Source organism: Fukomys damarensis, unplaced genomic scaffold (genome assembly GCF_012274545.1).
Source record: "Fukomys damarensis isolate Sample0158 unplaced genomic scaffold, DMR_v1.0_HiC HiC_scaffold_23, whole genome shotgun sequence".
NCBI lineage: Eukaryota > Metazoa > Chordata > Mammalia > Rodentia > Bathyergidae > Fukomys > Fukomys damarensis.
In genome coordinates this window covers 63,610,920-63,634,637 of record NW_022900935.1, presented here as the reverse complement: position 1 = coordinate 63,634,637, position 23,718 = coordinate 63,610,920, and the positions used below count along the sequence as shown (strand labels likewise).

Below are 23,718 nucleotides of genomic sequence, written 5' to 3'. Positions count from 1 at the left end.
GCCAAATAACATACTAAGAGATTCCACATAAGTAGATATGTACTGGCCATATCATTCCCCAATGGCAGCAGAGTACTTCACTTGTATAAATGAACATAATCTGTTTACACGATTTCTCCACTGCTAGTTGTCATAAGTGTTGCTGTTATAAACAATGCTGTGATAAACCTAGTAAGTGCATTTCTGTACATTTACATGACTTTCCCCCCCTAGGATAAATATGACAAGCAAAATCAGAGGGTCAGAGTGTCTACATTTCTCTTCCCAAGTTACCTTCCAGCTAAACCAACTCACCCTTTTAACCAGAGCACCACTAAGTGGCCTCACTGGGATGAGACCTTGGGCAAGTTACTTGACATTTGAGTCCTAGTTTATTATTCCACAGTAAAACAAGGGTATCACAGTTCCTGCTCACAAAGCTTTTATATGATTAAATTACAAATTAAAAGCTCCTACAATAATACTAACTCATATCATACTATTATTATCAGCCAATGCGACAGGTTGAAATGTATCCTTTTAATCTAAAGTTTCTTCATTACAAGTGTTTTTCTTTTACAGGTGAATTGGCTACTTCTATAGTAAAGTGGCTGTGCATATCCTTATTTTTCTACTTAAATGCATGGCTAAAAGTAAATTTTAAAATGCACGGCTTTTCTTTTTTTACTGATAAGTAACTGTTCTTAATAAATTAAAGAGAGCACCCTTTGCCATATATTTTCTCTTTTTTTGTGATAGCCAAATTTTGTATTTTTAGTCACCTATGTTGACTTTTCCTTTGTGGCATCTACACTGCAGGACGTGTGTTCCCAGCCCCTCCGACCCAGTGCACTTCCAGGGTACTGGCTGTGTGGAGTGTGGTGATGGCAGGCAGGGCTAGGAAGACCCACGGGCCATAACCTCTGACCTGTCTGGGCTTGGAAGGGGTGGTAATCTTCCAGCTGGGAAGATGCATAGGATGTAGTCAGGTCCTGGAGTATGACTGGGGTGGGGGCCACTGCATTACGGGAGGAGGAGGGAGGGCAGCCCAGGTCGGGGAGACTCCGATGACTGATCCTCCCGACTCTGCCGAGCTTCACACAGTTGAGAGTGTCGGTGGTGATGGCACCTAACTGCTGCCACCGCTCCCTGTGACAGTTGGCAATGGAAGACAGAGCAAAGCAGAATTTTCTGCTGTAATTATTAGTATCTCTTTTTAATATCTTTTGTCAATAAAGAGTACTGGGGAAAATGTCAAAAAGTGGTGTTTATAAATAGAATATTTTCCCCCTTTTTTGGGGGGTGGTATTGGGGATCTAACCCAGGTCCCTCACACTGAGCTATGCCCTCAGCTTCCACCCCATTTTTAAATTATTTTGAGACAGGGTCTTGCTAAGCCACTAAGTTGCCCATGCTGGACTTGAGCTTGCCATCCTTCAGCCTCCTCCTCCCAGAGGGCTACGATTATACTGATTCACTTTTAAGAAACTAAAGCCCAACATAAATTTAAATTATTTTAAAAACACAGATTGGCTTTTTTGGGGTGGGGGATTATATTTGTATATCAAAAAATGAAAAGAAAATTGGGCTGGGGATGTAATTCAGCAGCCCAACACTTGGCTAGTGTTTATAAGGTCCTGGGTTGGATCTCCAGCACGGAAAACAACAAACCAGACAAACACAAATCAAGAAAAAACAACCTCTTCCTCCAAAAGACTCCCAAGTTCCTACTTCAGTCTATCCCAGGATGCATGGAAATTATGGAGATCAATGACAGCAAACTGAATGAACTACTGTGGTTTCTTTCCATCGGTGCCAAGCCAGACTAGTGATTAAGCATGGCTGCATGAATACCAGTTAAAACAGACCTTGCCAAGGCAAGCCAGTTCCATTCGCCCATTGTACAAAGACAGCACTCAGACTTCTGGCCTGAGACTTGCTGGCACAGCTGCTTTGCGGAAAACTGACCCTTGAGGTGCCGCCCTGGGCTGTATCTGCAAACCAAGGTGCTCAGAAACCTCTGAGGAGCAGCACCATCACAGGGTATCTGACGCCAATGTAGACAACGTAATGCATATGTGTAATAAGGCCACTCCAGGCCTTTATTCTTCTGCCTCCCGGAAATAACCCTGCACTCTCAGAATCAAAGTTTATTTGAAAATAAGAGTGCATTGACAGGAAACAGAGTTCTCCTACCTCATACTGATTTGCAAGATCTGTGTAGAGGTATTAAAATTTTACCCTTGCTTTTCTATAATATCGACCTTCATTATTCTTTAGCAGGGGCCATCTCTGCCCATCCACTACCCAAGGGAAGGGGAAGGTGGACCGGAAAGAAAGTTCTGGGCAGGATCGTACAGAGCCAGAAGATCATCACCAGGCTGTGGGAGTGGAAAGCTTCTCATAAGGGGATAGATAACTCCTCATAAGCAGCTATCAGCAATCAGGAGTTGAGAGAAAAGGCAATTGAAAAAAAATTAGTTTCCTTCATATTCCTGCTGCTGACTTGCATTTCTAAAAGGCAAAAAAGGACACAGAGCTGGTTGGGAGAGGTGTATTTCCATGTTTATGTTTATTTGAGGGATTAGAACCCAGCAGAGCCTGATGAAACCTCTCACTGGACCCTAGATGTGGTCATCTGCTAATGTTTCCTGAGTTTGTGGGTGGAAAAAAGTCGCTCTGGCTAATGGGGAAAGTGGCAAAAATCTGCAAAAACCTATCAAGTCTGTATTAAGATGCTGCTTCCATTAAGTAACATTTCCTGCCTTGCCAAGGCAGTAGAGGATAATATATAGCTAATAGGGTGCAGGATTTGGCAATAATAAAGGTTCTTAAGACAAAGCCTAGGGAAGTAACTGATTAGAGGCTGGCTGCTGGCCATGCCTATGAGGCTGGCGCTCCTCTGTGCTTTGTCTTTCCATACTGTCCTGTTAGTAAAGGTTCACCCATTGATCCAGGCTGGGCACAGCTGGGGAGAGAGCCCCTCCATGGTAATAAAGGACCTGCTACTTAAATTTGCCTGAGAGATCACACAGAAAATACGTCATGTTCTTTTCAGGCTTAATTCTTCTTGTTTTGGCATTAGAAAGGTGGCTCTAGAGGTCTCCTTTTTCCACAAGGGAGCGATCTGTAAATGGAACATTAATGCCTGGCACTGTGCCTGGGCTCTGGGGAGGACCAACTTGACTACATCGCATTGTTGAAACGAGAAGGTCGGTGACACTCTGATGACACAGGTGGTCTGACGGGGGCTGTGGAGGACAGCCAGGCCCACCCCCAGTCTACTCCTGGCCTGTGCTTTCTGCACATCTGGAAGGCATCCATCTTTCCCAGATACCTAGCTTCCTTAGTTTTGTAGTTGTTATTGTTGCATATTTTTGTTGTTTAGAAAATGTTTTGCTTATTTGTCTGCAGCTCACCTTGCAATCCCAGGATGGGTTTAAACCAATCTAGAAGCATACAAGGGAACATTAAACATTTCTACATTCCCTTTATAATGTCAGACAAGAAGCAGTGATAATACACAAAAGCACCAAAAATACCTACAGTGAAATGTAGCACAAAGTTATTCTTCCTTGCCTACCTGATTAGTGATGCCAGCAGGAACAAGCTACTGTTACAGTTTACATTTACATGTTCTCTTCCTTCTGGCTTTTTTTACTGCCTGGGTTCTTGAGCAAAACCCTAGATTTTACAGGAAAAGTCTCAGTCCTGTGGCAGATGAATAACCTCCCAAGCCTGCACGGCTGGCTGGCGTAAGGCAGAGCACACCCAAGAGCAGAACAAGGGCTGACATGTTCGATGACGAGACAGAGACAAACAGCGCTTCTGTTTCTCAGATGATCTCTCAGAAGTGGAGCCACTCAGTGAACATTTGGTCCACTGAAGATGGATGGTGCTGTCCATCACAGTGTGGTTAGCAGCCTTAATAAGAAAGTACAAGCCCTTCTTGGAAAGAAGCGAGGCAGATGTCCTTGGACAGGTGGATGATGAAACTTATGTCCCTGCTTATGGGATGCAGAATAACCTGACTGGTACTTGGGAAAGGAATGATCTCACCTGCTGCCCTTGGGACACTGTCCTCTTTATAGCCCCCAACCAGATTTATTCTTGGATATGGGACGGGCCTTCCCACCCCTCCTGCGCTTGATCACACAGCTTCCGGCCCCAGTTTAACAGCCTTGCCCTCATTACACAAGTGTTTTCCAGCCCCTAAGGTACGTTATTAGACCCTGGTATGCACACTGCTCAGTGCTTGAAAACTCCCCTGGACACTGTCCCAGGGTAAAACAGCATTTCCTGCGTCACAACCCAGCCCACAAATTGCCCCAGCAAATACTCAGCCATTGCAATCCTCCTCATCTTAATACCTAGGAGGTACTTTAGTATGCCTGTCCCATCTCATTGACCAACAAATCAGCTGGTGGGACACACAAACCTCACCTCCACCTATGACGTACTCACAGTCTGCATGGGGACATGAAACAGGCTGTGCAAATGACTAGCCTCAGAATGGCACACCGGTTTCTTACAGCAATGTGTGGACAAATCCCAGGTGCAAGGGAAGGCTGATGGCTTCTGGGTAATGACTGCTTTGTCAGTCAGCACAGGGCTAGGCCAGGAAGCCCACTATGGCCATTTATAACCTGCTCAGCAGATTTCTTCCTTTCCTCATAGGATCAATTTACATCCTGTGTCCTTCCAAAAAGCAGGCAACAATGCTGAGAGCCTGTGTTGAAATGGAGCTCTTGACAGTAGCAGTACATCAATTTCTAAAGTGTAAATGGGGTGGGGGGGCGCACTTCATCTCCAACATATTTAACTGGGGGCAGAGGAAGAGAATTCGATGACTTTACCAGGAAGGCCCATTAGGTTTAAACATGCAATCGGCTCCCTTGACTTCTGACTGGGTTTGTGTGATTTATTTACCATCTGGTCCAGAGCACAGCATGGCAGAGGAGGGGCTGGCGTTCCCCATCTTCGTGCACATGCAAGCACACACATATGTGGGCTGACTTGGGAACTCTTGGGTTTTGGCTTCCATCCTCTCTGAAGCAACTCACCTGCAGAACGATGGGCAGCTGCTCAGGGGGGCTCCTGTTCTCCACTCCCATTGTGAGCCATACCTGGAATGCAGTCAGCTGCTCTGCAAAGAATGGGCTGTGCTGTGGGAGAAGCAGAGGAGCCGGTCAGGTCTATGAAGCGCCCACACACGCTGACTCCAGGACAAGGCAGAGCTGCAGGGCTGTGAGCAGCCTGGATGTGGGCAGGATGGAGGTTGAGAATGATCCAGAAGCTTTGGCCTGAGCACCTGACAGATGTGGTCAACATCACTGAGGGTAGAGGAATAGCCGGGAGGGGACACTGGACCTCAGCCTAGGGCACAGACTTTGTGCTTGTGGTGTCCATCAGGCATTCACATGAAGACACAAAGGCATCTGGCCACGTGGCCAACCACTTGGGAGAGGTCTGGCTAGGTATAACCTCAAGAGCCATCGGCACATAGCCTTTTTGAGAAAGAGAAGGAACCCAGGACTGAGCCTAGGTTGATGATACTTTGGGGTCAAGGAGGTGAGGTGAAATTTGTCAAAAGATTGTGAAAGCCACAACCTGGAGGGAGAGCAGGAAGGCATGGAGCCCCGGAAGGCAGGAAGGGTGACATGTTCAGCAACACTGAATACTGGGGTTTGGTTACGCAAGTCCTACATTAAGAACTGGCCACTGACTGTTTTGGCAACAGTGGTCATTGTGACCATTAACAGCCTGGGATTGGGTATCTGTGGGTCTGGAGTGGACCAGAGTAAGGAAAACAGAATGTGGAGACTCAAGTATAGACAGATCTCTGAAGTACAGACTCAAAGAGCACGGTGGTGGCCACAGGGAAAAGTGGAACATGAATGTGGTTTACAGATGGGAGTGTAAGGGCATGCACGTGAGCTGATGAGAAAGATCCAGAGGAGAACAGAGGAGGCAGGCTGGTGCCTGGCAGGCACAGCTGGAGGGTGGAGGGAAGGGCAGCCAGGGCAGGAGGGAAGAGGAGCACGCAGGCTTCGGGTAGGCAGTGGGTGGCTGATGGTAGGCATCTCAGGGCTTCTCTTTCTATACTTCTGTTCCTCAGGAAAAGCAGGAATGCGAAGCCCTTGGGAAGGAGGGTAGGAGCAGAACAGACAGAAGAGGGAGGGAGGCGGGGCTGGCAAAGTGTCTCTGGTTAGACTGTCTGGCAGCCTCTACGTCCTGCTTGATAGGGTGATCACGAAGAAGATCAGTCAGCCATGCTGCCTGGATCTGAGCTCTCCAGTGAGCTGAGCTGAGTGAGCAGACTCAGAGCAGGTGGGAGGCAAAGGGAGTGAGGGATGATGAGCGCTTGGCTGTGGGAGGGCTCAGGGATGGGCTGGGGAGTGTGATGGGCATGGAGTCAGTGCTGGAGGCACCGCTGGAGAGGCCGCAGTGGGTCTTATGACCACCACACTCCTTGTGCACTGCTGCTGAATTTGGGTGTGGTTACACAGGTGTGTCCAACTCACCACGCTGTATGTTTAAAGTACATATAATTTGGATGTATACCTCCAAAAAAGTGAAAATAAAATGAAAAGGCTATCCCACAATCTATATCAGCTGCCCCTTCCCTGACATCCCAATTTGGCATAATCATACCCAAATGCAGAATTCTGATTCTCGCAGGTTAGAAATGATGGAGTAAGATCCTTGAAAAGATCCTTGGCAAAGATACCTGGCAATGAAATGGAAGTGTTCCATCTAGAGGAAGCACACATACAAAGAGAAACTCTCTTATATAAAGAAGAGCAGGGTTCTGATCTCCTAAAAGCACAGACTGAAATCATGCTCAGAGTTACAGGGTTTTCCAGACATCTGTTTGCAGCAACAAGCCCTGTCCTTCCTGGGAGAGCTCAGGCCCTTGGGGGCTGCTCTGGTTGAGGTAGAGGCCACAGACACAGGTGGATGCAGGTGGCATCCCGCATGGGCCAGGCACTGTTGCCTACAGGGGTTCGTGGTTATGGAAGAGACCCTGCTCCGAAGAGTTTACAGAAAGAGGTGGGCATCCCTTTGGTCTAGAAGTCCAAGGGTGGATGCCAGAAATACTGGCAGGAGCCAAGGGGAAACCACATGAATTCTCCTTTAGAAACTCAGGGCAGTCTGCAATGGCTGTTAAATGCATTACAAAGATGGATGGGCAGACGGACAGGTGACAGCGGGTGTAAATGCCAAGGGCAGAACTAAAGGGTGGGTGTGTGGGCGCTCATTGTAGAATCCTTTCAATTTCACTCTCAGCTTGGAAATTTTCATGCTACCCGAAAATCAAACAACAAAAAGGAGTCAGTATTAGATCAAAAGGACAAGGTCCTCTGCCCACTCATTCTGACCCTGAGCCATATCAGTACAGCCCACCACACTCCATACCTCTTTGCACTTGGGTACCTGTCCCTGCTCTGAAAAGGTAATTTGCCTGGATCACGCATGGGCACTGTGCACCTGACCCTAGATCAAAGATGTGACCCACTCACCCTGGGGACTGGTGATCTGGGCAGGCACAAACCAGCAGCCTGTGCCCCATGGCAGCTCTGTCCTTCACACTTCAGGCATGTTAAGCTAGGCTTCACAATACCCCTTACATTCACTCAGAACTCTCTTTAAAGGGAAGAGATTGAGACCCAGGGAGCCTGCCTAACAGAGCCAGCTGCTGGCTCTGAAGCCCGCTGGTCTCTCTGGAGGTGTGGAGAAGACCTGGAGATGCTGGCCCAGCCACATGATGCCTATGTCCTCTCAGCCTCATGGATGGCATGGGTGCTGTGCACAACACAGACTCTGCCAGGCCCACCCTCCACTCCTGAGCCTGGGGTGCCCTCCGTGGACTCCCAACTCTGAAGTCATGCTCTGCTTTGGGACTCTTTCCACAGACATTTGAGGGCAGAGATGGGTTTTGTTCATACTCTATGACGTATAGTAATCACATGACAATAAAAAATCAAGGGGACGCTGGGTGCTGCCTCTAGATTATAGGCAGATTCACTGCTGTGAAGACCCTGGGATCCTCCCTACACCAGTGTCACGAATAGGGTGGGCCAGGTGCCTACAAAGTAACTCAATTGCTGTCACCTGCATGGTAGGGCTTGGGGTCAACCATCCCTGGGCCTTGAGAGGTGCCCGTAATTCACTGAGGCCAGAGTTTTAAACAGCTCAGCACAGGGAAGGAGGGAATCTGCATTAAGAAAAGCAAATTTAGGGATGGTGATTTTAGCTCAGGGACCTGAGTATGATCCCTGATACCAAAAAAAAAAAAAAAAAAAAAAAAAAAAAAAAGCTGGCCACTTATAATCTAGCTCTGAACCCTTGGCTGACCTGGTCTTGTATATTCTGGTTAGCTGCACATTTTCCAAGTGGGACAGTGAATCCCTGACACACTGGAGACCTGAGTGCCATACCCAAACTGGGCTTTGCAGAGCAGGTGTGCAGGCAGCAGCACCCTCAGAGATGCACAGGACGTAGGGGAGGAACTCACCCTAAAGGCAGTGCCCTCCTCGATGATCGTTGGTAGCTGAGAGAGACAAATGTCCACAGCGAGGTCCCAGGCCTGCCTGCGGAGAAAAGAGAGGGAGCATTCTGCATTTAGTGCATGGTCATTAGGGTCGGGGGTATCATGGGCAAAGAAGAAGCTGCCTGAGCCATGCAGCAAGGATCTGGGGGAGGCTTGGCACTCAGGTCAGTGTGCTGAAGTTGTCCCGAGTCGACCCAGGCTGCAGACGTCACCTGAGGGGAGCTCAGAGAGGACACAGTGCCAGGGCCACTGGTGTTGGCAGCACACTCTAACCATTTGGTTTGTCACATTTTTTCTCTTTAAAATGAAGTGAGAAAAAGGCTTAGGAAAAACTGCAGAACTCTCGCCCCCTCTAGGGTGGTTCCTGACGCTGACGTGACCCTCTCTAGCAGCTTGTTTTTCCTCAAGCAGCAGGGGATCTGTGGTGGCTGATGGGCAGGATGAGGCATTTTACTGGAAGCAGGCCTGTAGGCCAGGGGCGGGTGGCCCAGCTGCAGACTCCTGCCTGAGGGGCTGGGTGCTGTTGACATGAATGCCACACACCCTGTGCAGTCATGTCAGAGAGTCCATCACTGGCAGTCAGGCTCCAGCATCCCCTTGGCTGAGTGGTTGGGCGTGGGTTATGCAAGCCCAGGGGACTGCTGGTGGCCCTCAAGCACAAAACCATAGGTACTGGCCTGAGCGGAAGAGGACCTCACTCTGGCTGGTAGACCCGGCCTACCTTACCAGGTTCTCATGGCACTGGGACACAGGTCACCACTCACAGTGGGCAGCATATCCTCAGTATTGCCTGTCACCATGCTTGGCAGCACCCACTGGGAGAACATAGCCCAGGACCCCCTGCCAGGCAGACGCCTACACCCTATCCTAGCTTTAAAACAGCCCTCTGGGCTCTATTCTGAAACAGTTCTGTGACTGGTACACAAGCCCGGCACAGGATGATGTATGCGGCTTCATGAACACATCCTCTTACATAACTGGGGGACAGGGACTCAGTGTCTGGGAGCAGACTGGCTGCTCTTACATAAGGCTGTCTGCCAGGCACAGCTTCTGAAGGACCCAGGAGCAGGAGGGACAGCGGACCTCAGAGCTGCAGCCACAGGCTAGGGTTCAGAAAGGTGGGTATGGAACCTAGCTGAAATCTTATTGATTTCTTATAAATTTTCCACTCTGAACTCCTTTCAGACTTACAGGGAATCCACACTAGCTCAGACTTACACCACTTTACCATACCCACCACTGAGTGCTATACCATGTCACCACCGGGCTCTGGGCGTGGGCACCCGGTCCTCATCCCAGCATGGTCCATGGGCCTGGGTCCTCATCCCAGTTCCCCTTCTGGCTGAAAACTCACTTTTTAGCTGGAGTTGGTTTACCCTGGGGGTCCGTGGGATGCCTTTCTCTCTGTGAGGGGGTGGGCATCTCTCCAATCTTTACCCAACTGCACCTAGCTAAGGAACCTGCAAGGGCCCTGCAAAACTGGACCCTCCCTTTCCTTTCCTACTTTCCTTAGCTGTCAAAACCAGTTGTGGGTTTCTTTTCCTAGAAAACAAATTGAGGCAGACCAGGCAAGTTTGGGTTGAGGACACATCAGTGGAAGGGTGCCAGTGAGGGCTTGGGATCCTCTGATATGGGCCCTAGCTTGCCTTCTGTGCTGCTTTCTTTGCAGAAATGACCAGACCAGGGGTTGCACAGGTGGCCACTGGGTGGCATCTGTGACACAGAGGGCAGCCCCATCACTGCCTCCTTAAAAGGTGAGCTCACATCCTGACATGGCTTGTAGCCTCTGTATAAAAGCCGTGCTATGGTGGCCCTCAGTGACCTTGCTGCTTCTGTCACCTTCACCCCCCCACCCCCCATACACACTTGTTGGGAATTCACTATTTGTCCTGGCACACGGATGGGCACCCAGTGTTCCCTGCCAAACATGGGCCTACTGCTGGCTGTAGAGGCACAAGCCTGTTGCAGGCCTGTCCAGCTCACCTCCTGCCACGGCCCCCTTTCTTCCCCACTGCCAATCCTCTGCAGCTGTAGCAGTGAAATGGCAGGAATAGGAATAGTGGTCCAGGCTAAGAAGGTACTTGCTCTGACTCATAATGAAGCTACTGGAGGATGCAGGAGGGCAGTGTCTTCCTCTGTTGCCTGCCATGCCCCACAAGCCCTCCTGCCTCAGCATTGCCCTGTGGCACTCTGGGTTACTTCTTGCTCATCTATTGGACTATCCTATTGGACTACTCTATTCCTTGCCTGTGGTCCAACCCATGTGTACAAGATCAGAGAGGGAGATTCCATCTAAGTTTATAAGGATGATGCTGCTGTGTGGAAACTGTGGGGAGAGGGCGGAGCAAGGCGGCCCCAGGAAGCCCCAGTGGGGGGATGAAGAGGCTGAGCATACAATGACCAGAGGTGATGTCCAGAGTGTTCACTGATCCGCCTGAGGTAGACGAGCATCTCAGGATGGCTTGGCGCTAGGGAAGGACAGCAGGGCAGCCCCAGCAGGGTCAACTGGTTCTTCAATTGCACAAAAGTCCAGTTCTGGCATTCCCTATGCCTCTAGGATGCCTAGATTTCTACCCTGCTTCCTTTGTCTCTCCTGCCCTGTTCCCTGGCATAGTTGGCCATGGATCTCAGCCATGGGAAGAGCTGCCCCCACCACCCACAATGTCTCCACAAGCCATTTGGGTGACATAGCTTCCTGCTATTGACCTCTCGTCAACTGTGACATGGCACATACTCTGTCCCTCTTGACAGTCCTCTTGGGCTTCACAAGAGTCCTCTCCCATCACAGCAAGCATGTCAAGTGGCTTCTTCTCTAGGCTTGGCTAACTTGCTGCTTAAATGTGGGTGCTGCCAATATCAATGTGCTATTCTTCCTGTTCTGTGTCCTCCCTGTGTGGGGTGCCCAGCAATAGCTGCTCACGGAAAAGCCCCCAAATGCCCTTTAAAACAGAGTTTACCCCTCTTGGTGTGTCCAGATCCCGATTCTACTGCAGGCCCAGCAGCACGTCTGTACTAAGGGCTCTGGGACGGCTCCTATAGTCCCTGGGCTCCACCACACCCTTACCAGGCACCCTATCGCACTCCCCAGCCTGTCTGTCCATTCTCTGGCCTGTTGCTGCAGGGGTTGGGGGCTATCAGGTAGCTTCCTCTCATGGACTGCCTACTTTCACTTGCCTTTTCTGGAGCCCTGAAAATACCCAAAGCTGCTACTTTTGTGCTCTGCCTTCACGAGGACAGCTTCTTTGTAGCCCAGTGCCTTCTGACTTCTCCAGTCTTGTGGTTCCCCAGCTAGCTATGGGCACCTGGTACACAGTAGGTCCTCTGGAAATACTTGTTAACTGAGGATGAAGCAAAGTCAAAGTGACCTCTCTACCTGAAGCAGTCTAAGAGCCGAAAAACAAAGTGACTGCACACTGAGCACGTGGCCCTGAGGCTGCTCTGCCCCCAGCAGCTCTGGCTGGCATGGGAGCAGCTGCCCTACTCCCTCTGCTGTCAACTGCAGGATGAGGCCCTCATGGTGGCTGTTTACTGGAGGTCCACAGTAACCACTCAGCAGGAATGGGGCTGCAGCCCGGCTTGAAGGCTGGCTTGTGTCTCCGTCTCTCCGGGACCAGCTTCACCATCTGTGAAAGTGGGTAATGCTGGCAACTCCGTCACAAGGTCCTTTTTAGACCCTGAGAGGGGGCAAAGGCCATGGTTGAGCTGTGGACACAGAGCGAGGGCCAGTCAGAGACAACATGGTGTTCAACATTTGTTCCAAACTGCAAGAAACATTCTCCTCACTTTCTGTACGGCCACAGACCAAGAAGCACAGATGCCCACGAGTACAACAATTCTCTCAGCCTCACCCTCCCTTCCTTGAGAAATACGTTCCTGAGGAAACAAATGATGATCAGTACAACGGATTCCGTTTCTGGAATAGCAATCTCTTCTCCCAGATAATTTCCTAAGAGACTCATAGATTCCACGTTATTTTTTCTTAGACTAATGAGACTGTGTGTTGGCAGGTAAAAGGGCACATTCTATGTCTTAATAAGAGCCAAAACAAGAACAAAATGTAATTCTAAATGCAGAAGAAAAGTTAAATTTTAAGGTGGACAAATGCCCTAAAGAACAGCTTTTCATTTTCTGTCTGAAATGCATCTCACCTCCCCACTGGTCCCCTACATAGCAGGCCCCTCCCTGCTAACAGAATTAAGAGGCAATCAGGAGATAATCAAAAGTGGCTCCAAGGATGGGCAATAAATAGCTCCCATATGCTCAATAAACCCCCAGACTGCAAACGGGTGCTCAGCAGCGTCGAGGGAGATATCTACTGTTTGTTGAGAAAGAAGCAAAGTCAATTATTGCAATTAAACTCTATAAAGATGCCTTGAATTTAATCAAATGAAAAGTTTCAATTTCAGGACTCAGAGTGTGTGTTAGCAGGAGGTGGGGATGAGAAGTGGGCAGAGCGCGTCCAGGCAGCTGGCTGCCAAGATCAGCTCCCTACTTGCACAGTCTCACGTCAGTCATGCCCCGGGCCCGGCACCTTTGGAACCGTGTGGCAAGGCAGTGCATATTCACACACTCCCTTGCAGTTCAGAGCTCATCAAAACCCTAAGGTAAAGAGAACTGTAAGCTGTCAACAAGGTTCCAGCAGTTCTGAGTCCTAGACCGCACTGCGTCCGTGTGGCCCGACTGCTCCTGAAGGGCTGAAACCTCCACAGGTCAAGAAACCCACCACACGTTTCTGGTACAGAAGAGCAGCTCCTGATAGGTTTGTTTTCTTTTGTATAAAAGCTGAAATGAGACAAAGTACACAGGAGAGGGCTTTGGTCACCAGGACAGCACAGAGTGGCTCTGTGGTGCTGTGACCCAGAGGAGAGCAGAGAAGGAAAAAGACTTGCTTAAGGTACGGAGGAGGAGAAAGGCAGCCTGGCAAAGCTGAGCCTAATGAAGAAGGGGTGCCACGCAGCGCCCCAGCTTGTGCCAAGTGGAGTGTGCTGGGCAGCAGGGCACCCTCTCGGGCTGGATTAGATGACCTCCCTGCTCCTGTCAAACTCTAAAATCATGTGGCAACCCTTTTCATAGCGGAACTATTGTTCTTTCTGATGAGCATAAAATTGGTAGATTAAAACTGGCTGCATTTTCTTGAATAAAACCCAGTCAAACTTGCAGTTTTAATTTGGGATTCTCAGCTATGGACAAGTGGGAAAGCGAGTCCTATAAAAACCCGAGACCACAGCGGTGGGCGCTCTGAGTTTGGCACCCAGGAGGAGCAAGCCAGAGATGTCTGCATCAGCACCTCCCACAGCGGAGGCCAGGGGCTGCTCCCTCAGCTGGGGTACCCAGGAGCAGGCTGGGGGAGGCTGAGAGCTGTTCCCAGCGGATCTGCACAGGGCCCCTCCCCTTGCCTCATGGAGAAGGGACTTTCTAAGCTGCTGGCTGCTCCAATGAGTCACCAGCCTGGGTTTTTAGGAAACAGGCCTAGGATGGCAAGTGCCCAAGCAGTGGGCTGCAGAAACCCTCCTGAGTCAGTGTAGTCTCCATCTGCACTGATCAATCAGAGCGGGAAGCACAGGTTATTACCGCAGAGAAATGTAAGGTTTCAGGACCCTTGAAATTGTGAGTGAAAGAGAATGACTCCCCGATGACTTTGCATCAAAAATTAAACAGGAAACGGGCTGTGTGTATTTTATCACCTGCTTCCCCACCTGAAGCAAAGTGTAAATGTACATTACTTTATGCTTTAACCTCAATTTTTGTTAGGCTTTGTTCCCTTTCCCCCTGCTAAAAATTCAGCCTATCCATCACCACCCAAGGATATAATAACTAGATTTTAAATTATTTACTCCAAATGCTCTTTCCTGCCTACCTTTCCTGGGCGCTCTCTGGGGATGTGCATACTGTGGTCTATTTATGAGGAGGGAGAAGGGACCCTGAACACAGTTTGAAGAACTTTATCACCCTGCCCAAAGCCCAGTGGTTATCCTTCAGTGGAGGGGGGCCATCCTGAGGCAGAGTGCCAGGCTGGCCTCCACAGTGGCTGGTCCTCTGATGCCAGATAGTTCTGTCCCTGGGCCTGATGCTGACTCCCCGTGCCTCCAAGAATATTGCTGGCACCCTCTCTCTCTTTTAAGCAGCAGGAAGGGCCGGGCATTTAGCTCAGTGACACTGTGCCTGCCTCACAAGCACAAGGTAGCGAGTTGGATCTTCGGTACCAAACCAAACCAAAAAATCCTCCACAACAAAAAACCCCAAAACATGGAAGCCTTCAAGCAGCAAGAGTCTGGGATGTGGCATGGCACTCTGGACAGGGCAACATTCCCAGCCTCCCTAGATGAGGTTATAAGAGGACAGGGTGGCAGTGAGCCTGCCCCATAGAGCCTGTGCAGCCCTTGCCTCTCCCTGGAATGTGGTTCAGGTGGCCGAGGGGGCAGCCACCAGGGGGTGGGGGTGGGGCCTGTAGAATGGCAAGGCTGGGTCCCTGACACCATGGAACCATTGAGCTTGTGCAGGCAGTGCTCAGAGACGGGAAGAAGGAGGCCTGTTTGTAAGCTGCTGGATTCCGGGTTACAATTAACTCATGTTTCATGGGTAACATCTAACTCCTTCCAGAGCAGGAGGCAAACATTCAATAAAGCATTTCCGCTGACCAAGTGGCATCAGAAGGGGTCGGAGCGTGCCCAGGAGTCTGTTAGACTCAACTGTTTATAACAAGAGGCCAATGTCTTTCTCTGCTCACTTAGCAGATGAATGCTGTGAATAATCTTATAAAGAAATAATGTTACTGCCAAGCCTGAGTGCTGGTTCTTCTCTAGATCTACAGCAGGGTACCATGTTTGATTAGAGCAGCTTCTTGTGCTAGTCGGTTTGGGAACAGGGAAGTGTGAGAAAGGCTGTTCCGCTGTGGAAGGTTGCTGTACCTCCGGGTCAATTGGGGGAACCCCTATTCTATTGTACTGAACTATTAAGAGCACCTGCAATGCTCATGTGTAAGACTTGGTGTCTTCCATTCCAGAACACTCTCCGGCACTAGACCTCTAGATCCACTGGTGGTAAGGACTGTTGGGAGTGTTAAGCCAGAACTATACTGCAAAGGAATGTTCCTAGCAGGGAGCACAGTGGACTCCGTGACACTGAACTCACTGACAGCCACATGGGTTGGACCAACACTGTCTCTGTGGATGCTCTCAGGAAGCAACGGGCCTCACTAAAATGGGGTTTATGGCACAGGAAGCCTATGGAGTCTGTGGAAGATGGTGTAAGGAAGGGAGGGAGAAACATGCCAGCTCTCCTCAGACGTGACAAGGAAAGCAACTGGCAGATACAGAGCCAAGCAAAGCAAGGGGACTAGCAGTTAGGCAACTGCTGTCAGAGAATGCAGAACAGCGCTGAAGCTCAGTGAGGGCTCCTAACTCAGGGGAGAGTAAACTGACCACTAACTAACCTAGTTCCCTTGAGTTTCTGTAACTTGGTGGTTACCCAGGCTGAGAAATTCACATTTCTCTACTTGTGTTTTGGTGACAGTGATAGCAAGGAGAGGAGTTGGATGGGGCAGCAGCATGGAGCAGAGGCCAGTGTGGCAGCTCTGGTCTCAGGTCAGGTTTTCCTAGGCCCCAGTGTCTGTCCTGGTCCTGTCCTGCTTTCTCATCAGCCAACATTTCCAGCTTTCCTCTGATCCCAAGCATACTTCTCTTTGAACTACAAGGCCTGACTGGTATACTCAATTCTTGATGAAAGCAGCTTCAAGGTATAGTTTCCAAAATTTAATGAGACTGACTAATGTTTACTCAACTCATGCTAGCATTGTCCTTAAAGAAAAACCCTCTCCAGAGAGAATGTGTGTTAAAGGCACGTGATTCTCCTTGAAATCACATCTCCCAGGGTTTCTCTAAGGAGAACCCTTCAATGTTACCTATTTGGTGCTTCCCAGCAGATAGGCAAGAAGCCATGAGGTCAGGCCTTACAGGGAAGGGCCTCCTACCAGAAGCAACCTTCAGACCCTTACAGAGATGGCATGGGATCAGGAAGAAGGGAGCCCAGGCAAGACTGGCCAGAGCCACTGGAGACTCCGCCTTCCCACAGCACACTCCTGCCAAGTGTGTCTGGCGGAGGCGGGAGCATGAACAGCCACTAAGTGTGCTCAGCGGATTCTGTGCCAGGACAAGGGCACCAAGGAGCTTGGGCTGAAGCTTCTGGCCTTAGCATCCCCGGCCAGCTCATCACAGGCAGTCAAGCGGGCTGAATGTGGTCCATGAATGTGTTTGGTTTGGCTCTCAGAATATTTTAAAAACTACTGTATTAGATATGAACATCTAAAAATCAGATAATTATAAATAAAAAATATGAGTTTTTGGCCACTCTTTCAAAATTGGCTTACGGGGGCTTCTGGGGCTAAAGCTGCATGTGGAGCTACAGGCTGGACTGCCCAGACAGCCGGGCTCTGCCCCCACAGGCCACGCCCACCCTGACAGCTCTGGCCACTTACTCAGCTCCATTAGGAAGGCCCAACACATGCCTGTATTTTGGACCCCAGCGTCTGCCCCAGGCCTCCCTAGCTGGCAAGCCACTCCCTCCTCCCCTCGTCTTCTCTTCTAAGTCCCATGGTACACCACAGCAAGCATCTCATGCACAGCTATCCCACACATGGACGTGCAGGTTTGACACAGGACTGAATGGCGGATGGAGAGGTGCATGGCTGCTTGTGAGCCACTCGTGTCACAGACCCTTAATTCTTCCTGGAGGGTTCACCACATGCTCATGGGGTCCGGTTGTTCCATATTAAGTGCAGGCATCTTGAAAAGCCACGCTTTTCAGCCACCCCTCCAAAGGGTGTATTTGTGGGGAGCTTGTCCTACAAGTAGCTGCTGATCATGAAACAGGACCCTCACATGGTCCAAATGCCAACCTGTCCTACCCAGAGTCTGCAACCGTCAGGGACATGTATGGCCCTGTGTGTCAGGGCTTGATTTGGACCTGGATGAAGTGGAGACAGACTGCCACATCCTGTTTCTCTTAACTGCCCTATGGACACTAACTTGCTACCTACGACCCTCTTCTCTGGTGGTGGCTCCCGTTCCAGGCAGAACAGAGCACAGTCTCTAGGGAAGCCGAGTGGGCATCTGAACTGTGCTCTCAGCCAGAAGGTCACTGTACGGCTCTGGATGAGTCGCATCCTTCTTCCTGTCCCTCAGTTCTTCATGTGCAAAGGGAAAAACATGGTATCTGTGCAGGACAGTGTGGCACGGTCAGTGAGACCATGTGTCTGGATACTGGGGAGAGGGCCTGGTGCCCAACATATGCTCAGTGCATGTAGCCATTTATTTCCTAATCTGAAGCCAGCTCCCCACACCCAGGTCTTAAATTCCTCCCAACCCAGATGCAGCCTCCATCTGCCAGCCTTCCTTCAAGTTTGGTGGCTCCATCTAATACTCCCACCTGGCTGGCAAGCTACTGGCAGCACCACTCACTCCACTTTGCAGCGGTCCTGATTTCCTTTTCCAGACCCTGCATATAATCAGTCTCCAAACTCTGCCATCTCCGAAATCTGGGCTCTCACAGCTGCAGCCTGGGCTCACAACTCTCATCTTTTACTTAGTCCCCAGCTGCTGCCTCTGGCTGGTCCACTCTCCAATCCCTCCCTGATGCCTCCCTGACCACTCGCTCCTGCTTCAGCATAACCCTCCTCACCCAGAGGCCTGCAAGATTCCATTTCTTACTCGTGTTATCCCTAGCTCAGAAAGATCTCTCCACGTCCCACCTTCCTGGTTCTCATCTCCTGGGGAATCATGCTTGACTCTGAGGTCAAAGATCCTCTTCCTCTAAGCTTAACAACTCCTGCTAATCCATCACTGTACACTGTGTAGAAATCCCTACTCCAGACTCCATAACGCTCGAGAGCAAAGACCATAGCTTGGATTCTTCATTTCCCACTTAAATCAGCACACAGTAGCACCTGCCCATTTAGGCCTTTGAGGCTCAGGTTCACTACACTAAGCTCCTTAGCCTGGGGCTGGGAAAACCCCCAAGGACAGAAATCTGAGCCTTAATGGGACTCAGGGCTCAGCAACACATGGTAGGTGGATGACAAAGGAGGACCTTGGTATGCTCACTACCATGCCAGGCTCTGGGCAAGCTCATGGAAACCTCACACTGTGTCCCACTTTGCTCCTGGATAAAGCCTCTGTACTGAAGTTATCCTGATGCTATAATTCCATTTGACAATGTCCAGCTGCCTGGTTAGTTTTACACAGGACAGACTCTGGAAAAGCTGGGTTATAAACTTTCTTAAGCTCCAAGGCCAAACGGAGTGGCAGCTCCAGGAATGTGACCAACAAGCCTAGCGGCTTGGGGCACAGTGGCCAATGGGTGACCAAACTCTTTTGGTCACAGGCCAGACCAGAGAGCAGTCCTGTCTTTGGATGCTAGAGGCTTTCAGCACACCTCTCAATAGAATCCAAGGCCCATGAGGCAGAGCGTGTCTTCAAGCAGAGAGTCAAATACGGTGTCAAGGATCAGGATACTTCTCTAATATCATGTGGCTTCTTAGGTCTTCTGTGAGGCCCACCCAGCCCAGGGTCTTTCGTATGTAAGGTGAGGTGTGCAACCATTTGTTAAATTAGGCTACCTTGTGACTGGGTATTTCAATAATCCCACTGGCTGTGTGGTATCACATATATAGCTACATGTGACATATATGAATTATTTTTCAACTTGGGATTTTAATGAGCTCTTTACACATTACTTAAAAATATCAAATGACAGCCAAGCATGGTGGGAGGCTGAGGCAGGAGGATAGATGTGAATTTGAGGCCAGCTTGGGCTACATAACGAGTTCAAGGCCAGCCTGAACTACATAGTACAACCTTGTCTAAAACAAAAGAAAAAAAACATATCCAACGAGATCAAGTCCAGGTACTAAACCTTAGCTATTAGTTACATTTTTCTTATGTAAAGAAATAATCAATTATTTCTTGTTTGTTTCCAGTTTTGTATTTATGACAAATTAGTCATAATGATTCAGTTTTTAAAAATAGCTTTGTGTCCAAAGACTTAGGAAATCTACAGGTAGGATTGAATTATAAAACGGATCTTTGCCAGTTTTCACCACAGAGAGCTGTCATTCCATCTCAGCACCTGTCAGGCCTCTTTGGCCTTTTTTAAACACATGATGCAGACTGCTACCCAGCAACTGTACTGTTGATACAATTTAATATTCAGTTTTTGTCACTTAGCATACATTTTTATAGAAATGGATAGAATTTTAAAGTTTCTTACATTCTTCCAAAGCATATGGACTTTAATTTTCATCCCTATTCTTTTAGCTCTTGGGGTTATTCTCAATTCTCCCCTCCTGTAACAAATGTTCATACTTTTCAGTCTTTCAGAACACCCAATCAGTCATGTTCTTTGGCTTTTCCTGAAATCTGTTAATTGTGCTCCTCCTGGGTTCAGCCAGCTGCAGGGCAAAATGGACAGGGCAGGGAGACGCAGGGGTAGGCAGGGGCCACAAGGAGCCTCAGAATGAAGTGGCAGAGGCTAGGTCTGTCTGGTACCACGGACTGTGAGTGAATTACTCAAGAAACCAGTCAGGAGCAGGGAGCTTGTGGCCAGCAAGGGCGGCGGAGCCAAGTCAGTATTAACCGGTGGGAAATGCCAAGATAACCAGGTTCCAGAACAAGTGCTGTGGCTTCCTGGCTACTTCTGTGTCTGGCTGGAGGGAAGAACCAGGTTTCTGTCCTACAGGGGGGCTACTGAAATGGGTACAGGAAGCCTGGCTGCACAGGGGTTGGGGGTAGGGACTCTGGCCCTCCTGGAGAATTCAGGTCACTGTGCCAAACAGCAATGTAGCTCCCTGGTCACTTAGCTTCTGATGCCCAGAAAGAGCCCTATACATGGGGCTGGGGATTTAGCTCAGTGGTGCTGCCGCCTGCCTCGCAAGCACAAGGACCGGAGTTCGATCCCAGGTACCAAAAACAAAACAAAACAAAAAAAACAAACAAAAAATAGAGCCCTATACATGACAGCAATGCTAGGGTCTACCAGTGCAACAGCGCTTGAAGTAGGAGGTGGCTGGCAGCCAACCTGGCTTGCTTCCTGGCTCAGTATTGCCCCTACCCAGGCGAGCCCTCATCCTAGGAATGTGTCTGTCTAAACAGCCATCAGGTCCTGAAGATGGCATGCGCAAACACCAATGTGTCAGTCACACCATGCAGCCTGAGCCTCAACTCTGATCTGTGAAACAGGCATCTGACCAATACCTTCATCACTGCACTGCATGGGGATCACCCACACAAAGGGCTTCAGCACATGCTGACACACAGCAGGCACCTAGAAAATACACCACTGGAATCCCTGGCAATGAGCTGCCTGCCCCAGGGATGGCTGTGGCAGGTCATTTCCTTTTTGCTTCTGCATAGTCCAGTTACCTGAAGCCTCTCCAACTATGTGCCTTTAGCATGGTTCCCAAATGCTCTGTCCTTGCAAGATGCTCCTTAGGTGAAGACACTGCTGGTGGCCTGATGACCCTGGCTCCTGCTGCAGCCCCAACCCTTGGTGTGGCCAAGGCCTATGACTTCTGCTGACAGCAGCATACAGTAAAGGTGGCCAGCTGCCTGAGATCCAGTGGATGTGATTATGTGTGGCATAATAGCAGGCTATGCTCCCTCAAGGATGGGACCTTCACCTCCCTTGCTGGTCATATATTGGAGATCACACTGGGCCACTGGGAGGAAGTCAGGGGCCTCTGGCGGCCTTGAGCCAGGTGGGATTCTGTGTGGAGGACCTGCCCCTCAGAAACTGTGACATGGTAGCATGTGGCACTGAGCCACTGAGGTTTAGAGCAACACTGTTTTGCAGAAGTAGATAATGATTACCCGCCTGAGCACTTTTTAGACTCCAAAATTTCCATTTTCCACATTGTGATGCTTGGAAGAATTTCCCATTACTAACTAGAGCAATAGGTCCGTCAGAGAGCAGCCTACAATTTGTATGTAATTTGTGAATTAGACTTGTTTTCTTTCGGCACAATCTTTTCATTTCAGCACATTTGCTCCCCAGGGCCTTCAAATTCACTGCTCTTTTAGGAAGTCTAGGTTGCCACGTCTTTTCCACATTTAGCTATTCCTTTTGGTGAGGCCAAGCGACTGACGAAGGAGTGTCTGAATTTCTGTCAGAAGCCAGAATAGTTCACAAAACGTATACTGGGTTTAAACAAGAAAAAAGAAGTAAGAATGCAAGGCACAGGAGGCAGTTCAGGCCTGTGAAGGTAAAAGCCCAAAACCAGTGCCTTCCCCCAGCCTGGACTCAGAGAGGTGGTTCCCAGCCATGGCCAGGTGAGGGAAGCCCATTCTTGAACACTCCACCTCTGCCCCTCCGCCTGCTGTTTCCAGCCTGTCACCTGAACTGTCTATCATATCTAATTACCAGGATAGTCCGGTGTGTGGGAGGAGGCAGCAGCAGAAGGGACCCTGATGCCTTTCCCCTTCTTGCTGGTGACACCCCACTACAGGAAGAGGGCATCTTGCCCCTCAGCTTAGGAGCACAGCCTGTTCCTGCCACACCCTCAAGCTAATGGGACTAGGGACTCCTCTCCAAGGTGGCTGGGCTGCTGCAGGTTGCTTTATCAAGACAAGCTGTGCAAAACCAATGGGAATGAGTAACCCTTTGGGTGGGAGCCAGAGCACTGAGCCTGTGCAGGAGAGAAACTCTGTATTCTGCCTCTGATCTCTGAGGGACCTGCTGAATGGGGTTTGGAGGTGTGAAAAATTTTACATAAGAAACCGACCGGTATACCAGGGAAGGGCTCCTGCAGGTCAGTGGTCTCCCCACCTTGCTGCAGGCAGATGGCTCTGGGCCACCAGGGTCTTTGTAGGTGGCTGCCTGTGACGGCCTCCACTGATTGGGCAAGAACCTGTCCTTGCCTCCCAGCCCACCCTCAAACCTCCTGGGTGGGTGGGCCGAGTCCAGCACTGAAACGGGGTGAGGCACAGCTTTCCTCTCTGGCCAACCCTGTGTGTCCCTTCCCCTTCCGCTTCTGTGACCCATCTCAGGGTCTGTCCCCTTGGAAACCCAACCTGCCATAGAGAGAATCGGCATCAAAACGGAAAGGGAGGACATGAGGCCACAGCAGGTTTCTGCAGGGTGGTGGACCACAAAGGCCCAGTCACCAGACTGCCCACAAGTCGAGGCACATTTTACCCTGGAGGACCCCTTGATGCTCAGGAGGTCGGAGTCAGGAGAGGGAAAGAGGCGAGTGTGCATGCGTGACAGGGGAAGCGGCTCCTTGCCCAGGCTCAGGGACCAAGGAGGGAAGGCTTTCCCCAGCTTCTCTGGGCCTCTGTGGGCTGGCATGGCACCCCATGTGTCTAGTAGAGCGAGCACCAATGAGGACCAACTTCAAGATGCTCACAAGGTAAGGGCCTTGCTCCCAGGCTCCAGGCCAGCACCGAGAGACATTAGCAGCAAGGCAGGGAAGGATCTCCCTTCTCTCAGCCTGGACTTGTATGAACACAGTGCCTGGACCAACTCCAGAGTGCAGAAGTAGTTAGAAGGACAGCAGCAGCAACCCCCCACAAACAAACAAATCAATCAACCAACCAACCTACCTCTGGAATGATGGGGACAGATGTGGTTGTCCTGCATGGTTGTCCCAAGTGTTACCTTTCCTGTTGCCATCAGCCCTTGCTGGTCCTTCTGTTTCTCTGCTCAGCCTCTGGTCTTTTACTCTCCACCCCAGTGCAATACAAATTTTTTTCGGTAGCACTGGCAATTGAACCCAGGACCTTATGCATGCTAAGCAGGAGCTCTATCACTGAGTAACAGCCCCTGACCTTTTAATTTTGAGACAAGGTCTCACTAAGTTGCCCAAGGTGGCCTCAATCTTGCAGACCTCCTGCCTCAGCCTCCCAAGTAGGTGGACTTATACACATGTGGCACCATGCTCAGCTTCTATTTTTTTTTAACACAGTGCAGCCAAATATATAATACAGGAGGCATTTTTATATCCCCCAAAAAAGATAGTAAAAGGGAGCATGTTTCCAGGTTTTTTTCCTAAGGCAATCAGGTAGAAGCAAGATGAAGAGAGCTGGTGACTTCTCACTCCTCATGAAGGCACTCTGGCAGGCAGGGAACCACGTTCCTAGTGCTGAGCTGTCAGTGTGTGGCTAAGGGTACTCCCCTGCTTTTTTTTTTTTTTTTTT

The 23,718-nt window shown here is 49.9% G+C and overlaps 1 protein-coding gene across 8 annotated transcripts in view; it reads right to left on the bottom strand.

Moving 5' to 3' along the window:
- The window catches only part of Rptor (regulatory associated protein of MTOR complex 1), a 348,014-nt gene that overhangs the window by 90,808 nt on the left and 233,488 nt on the right, over positions 1–23,718 (bottom strand). For all 8 annotated transcript variants that reach the window (XM_010618589.3, XM_010618590.3, XM_010618587.3 and 5 more), the window contains 2 exons: positions 8,498–8,573; positions 5,043–5,144 (listed from right to left, as the gene is read on the bottom strand). In XM_010618589.3, the coding sequence (XP_010616891.1) occupies positions 5,043–5,144; positions 8,498–8,573 (178 nt within the window). The remainder of the gene's footprint in view (positions 1–5,042; positions 5,145–8,497; positions 8,574–23,718) is intronic.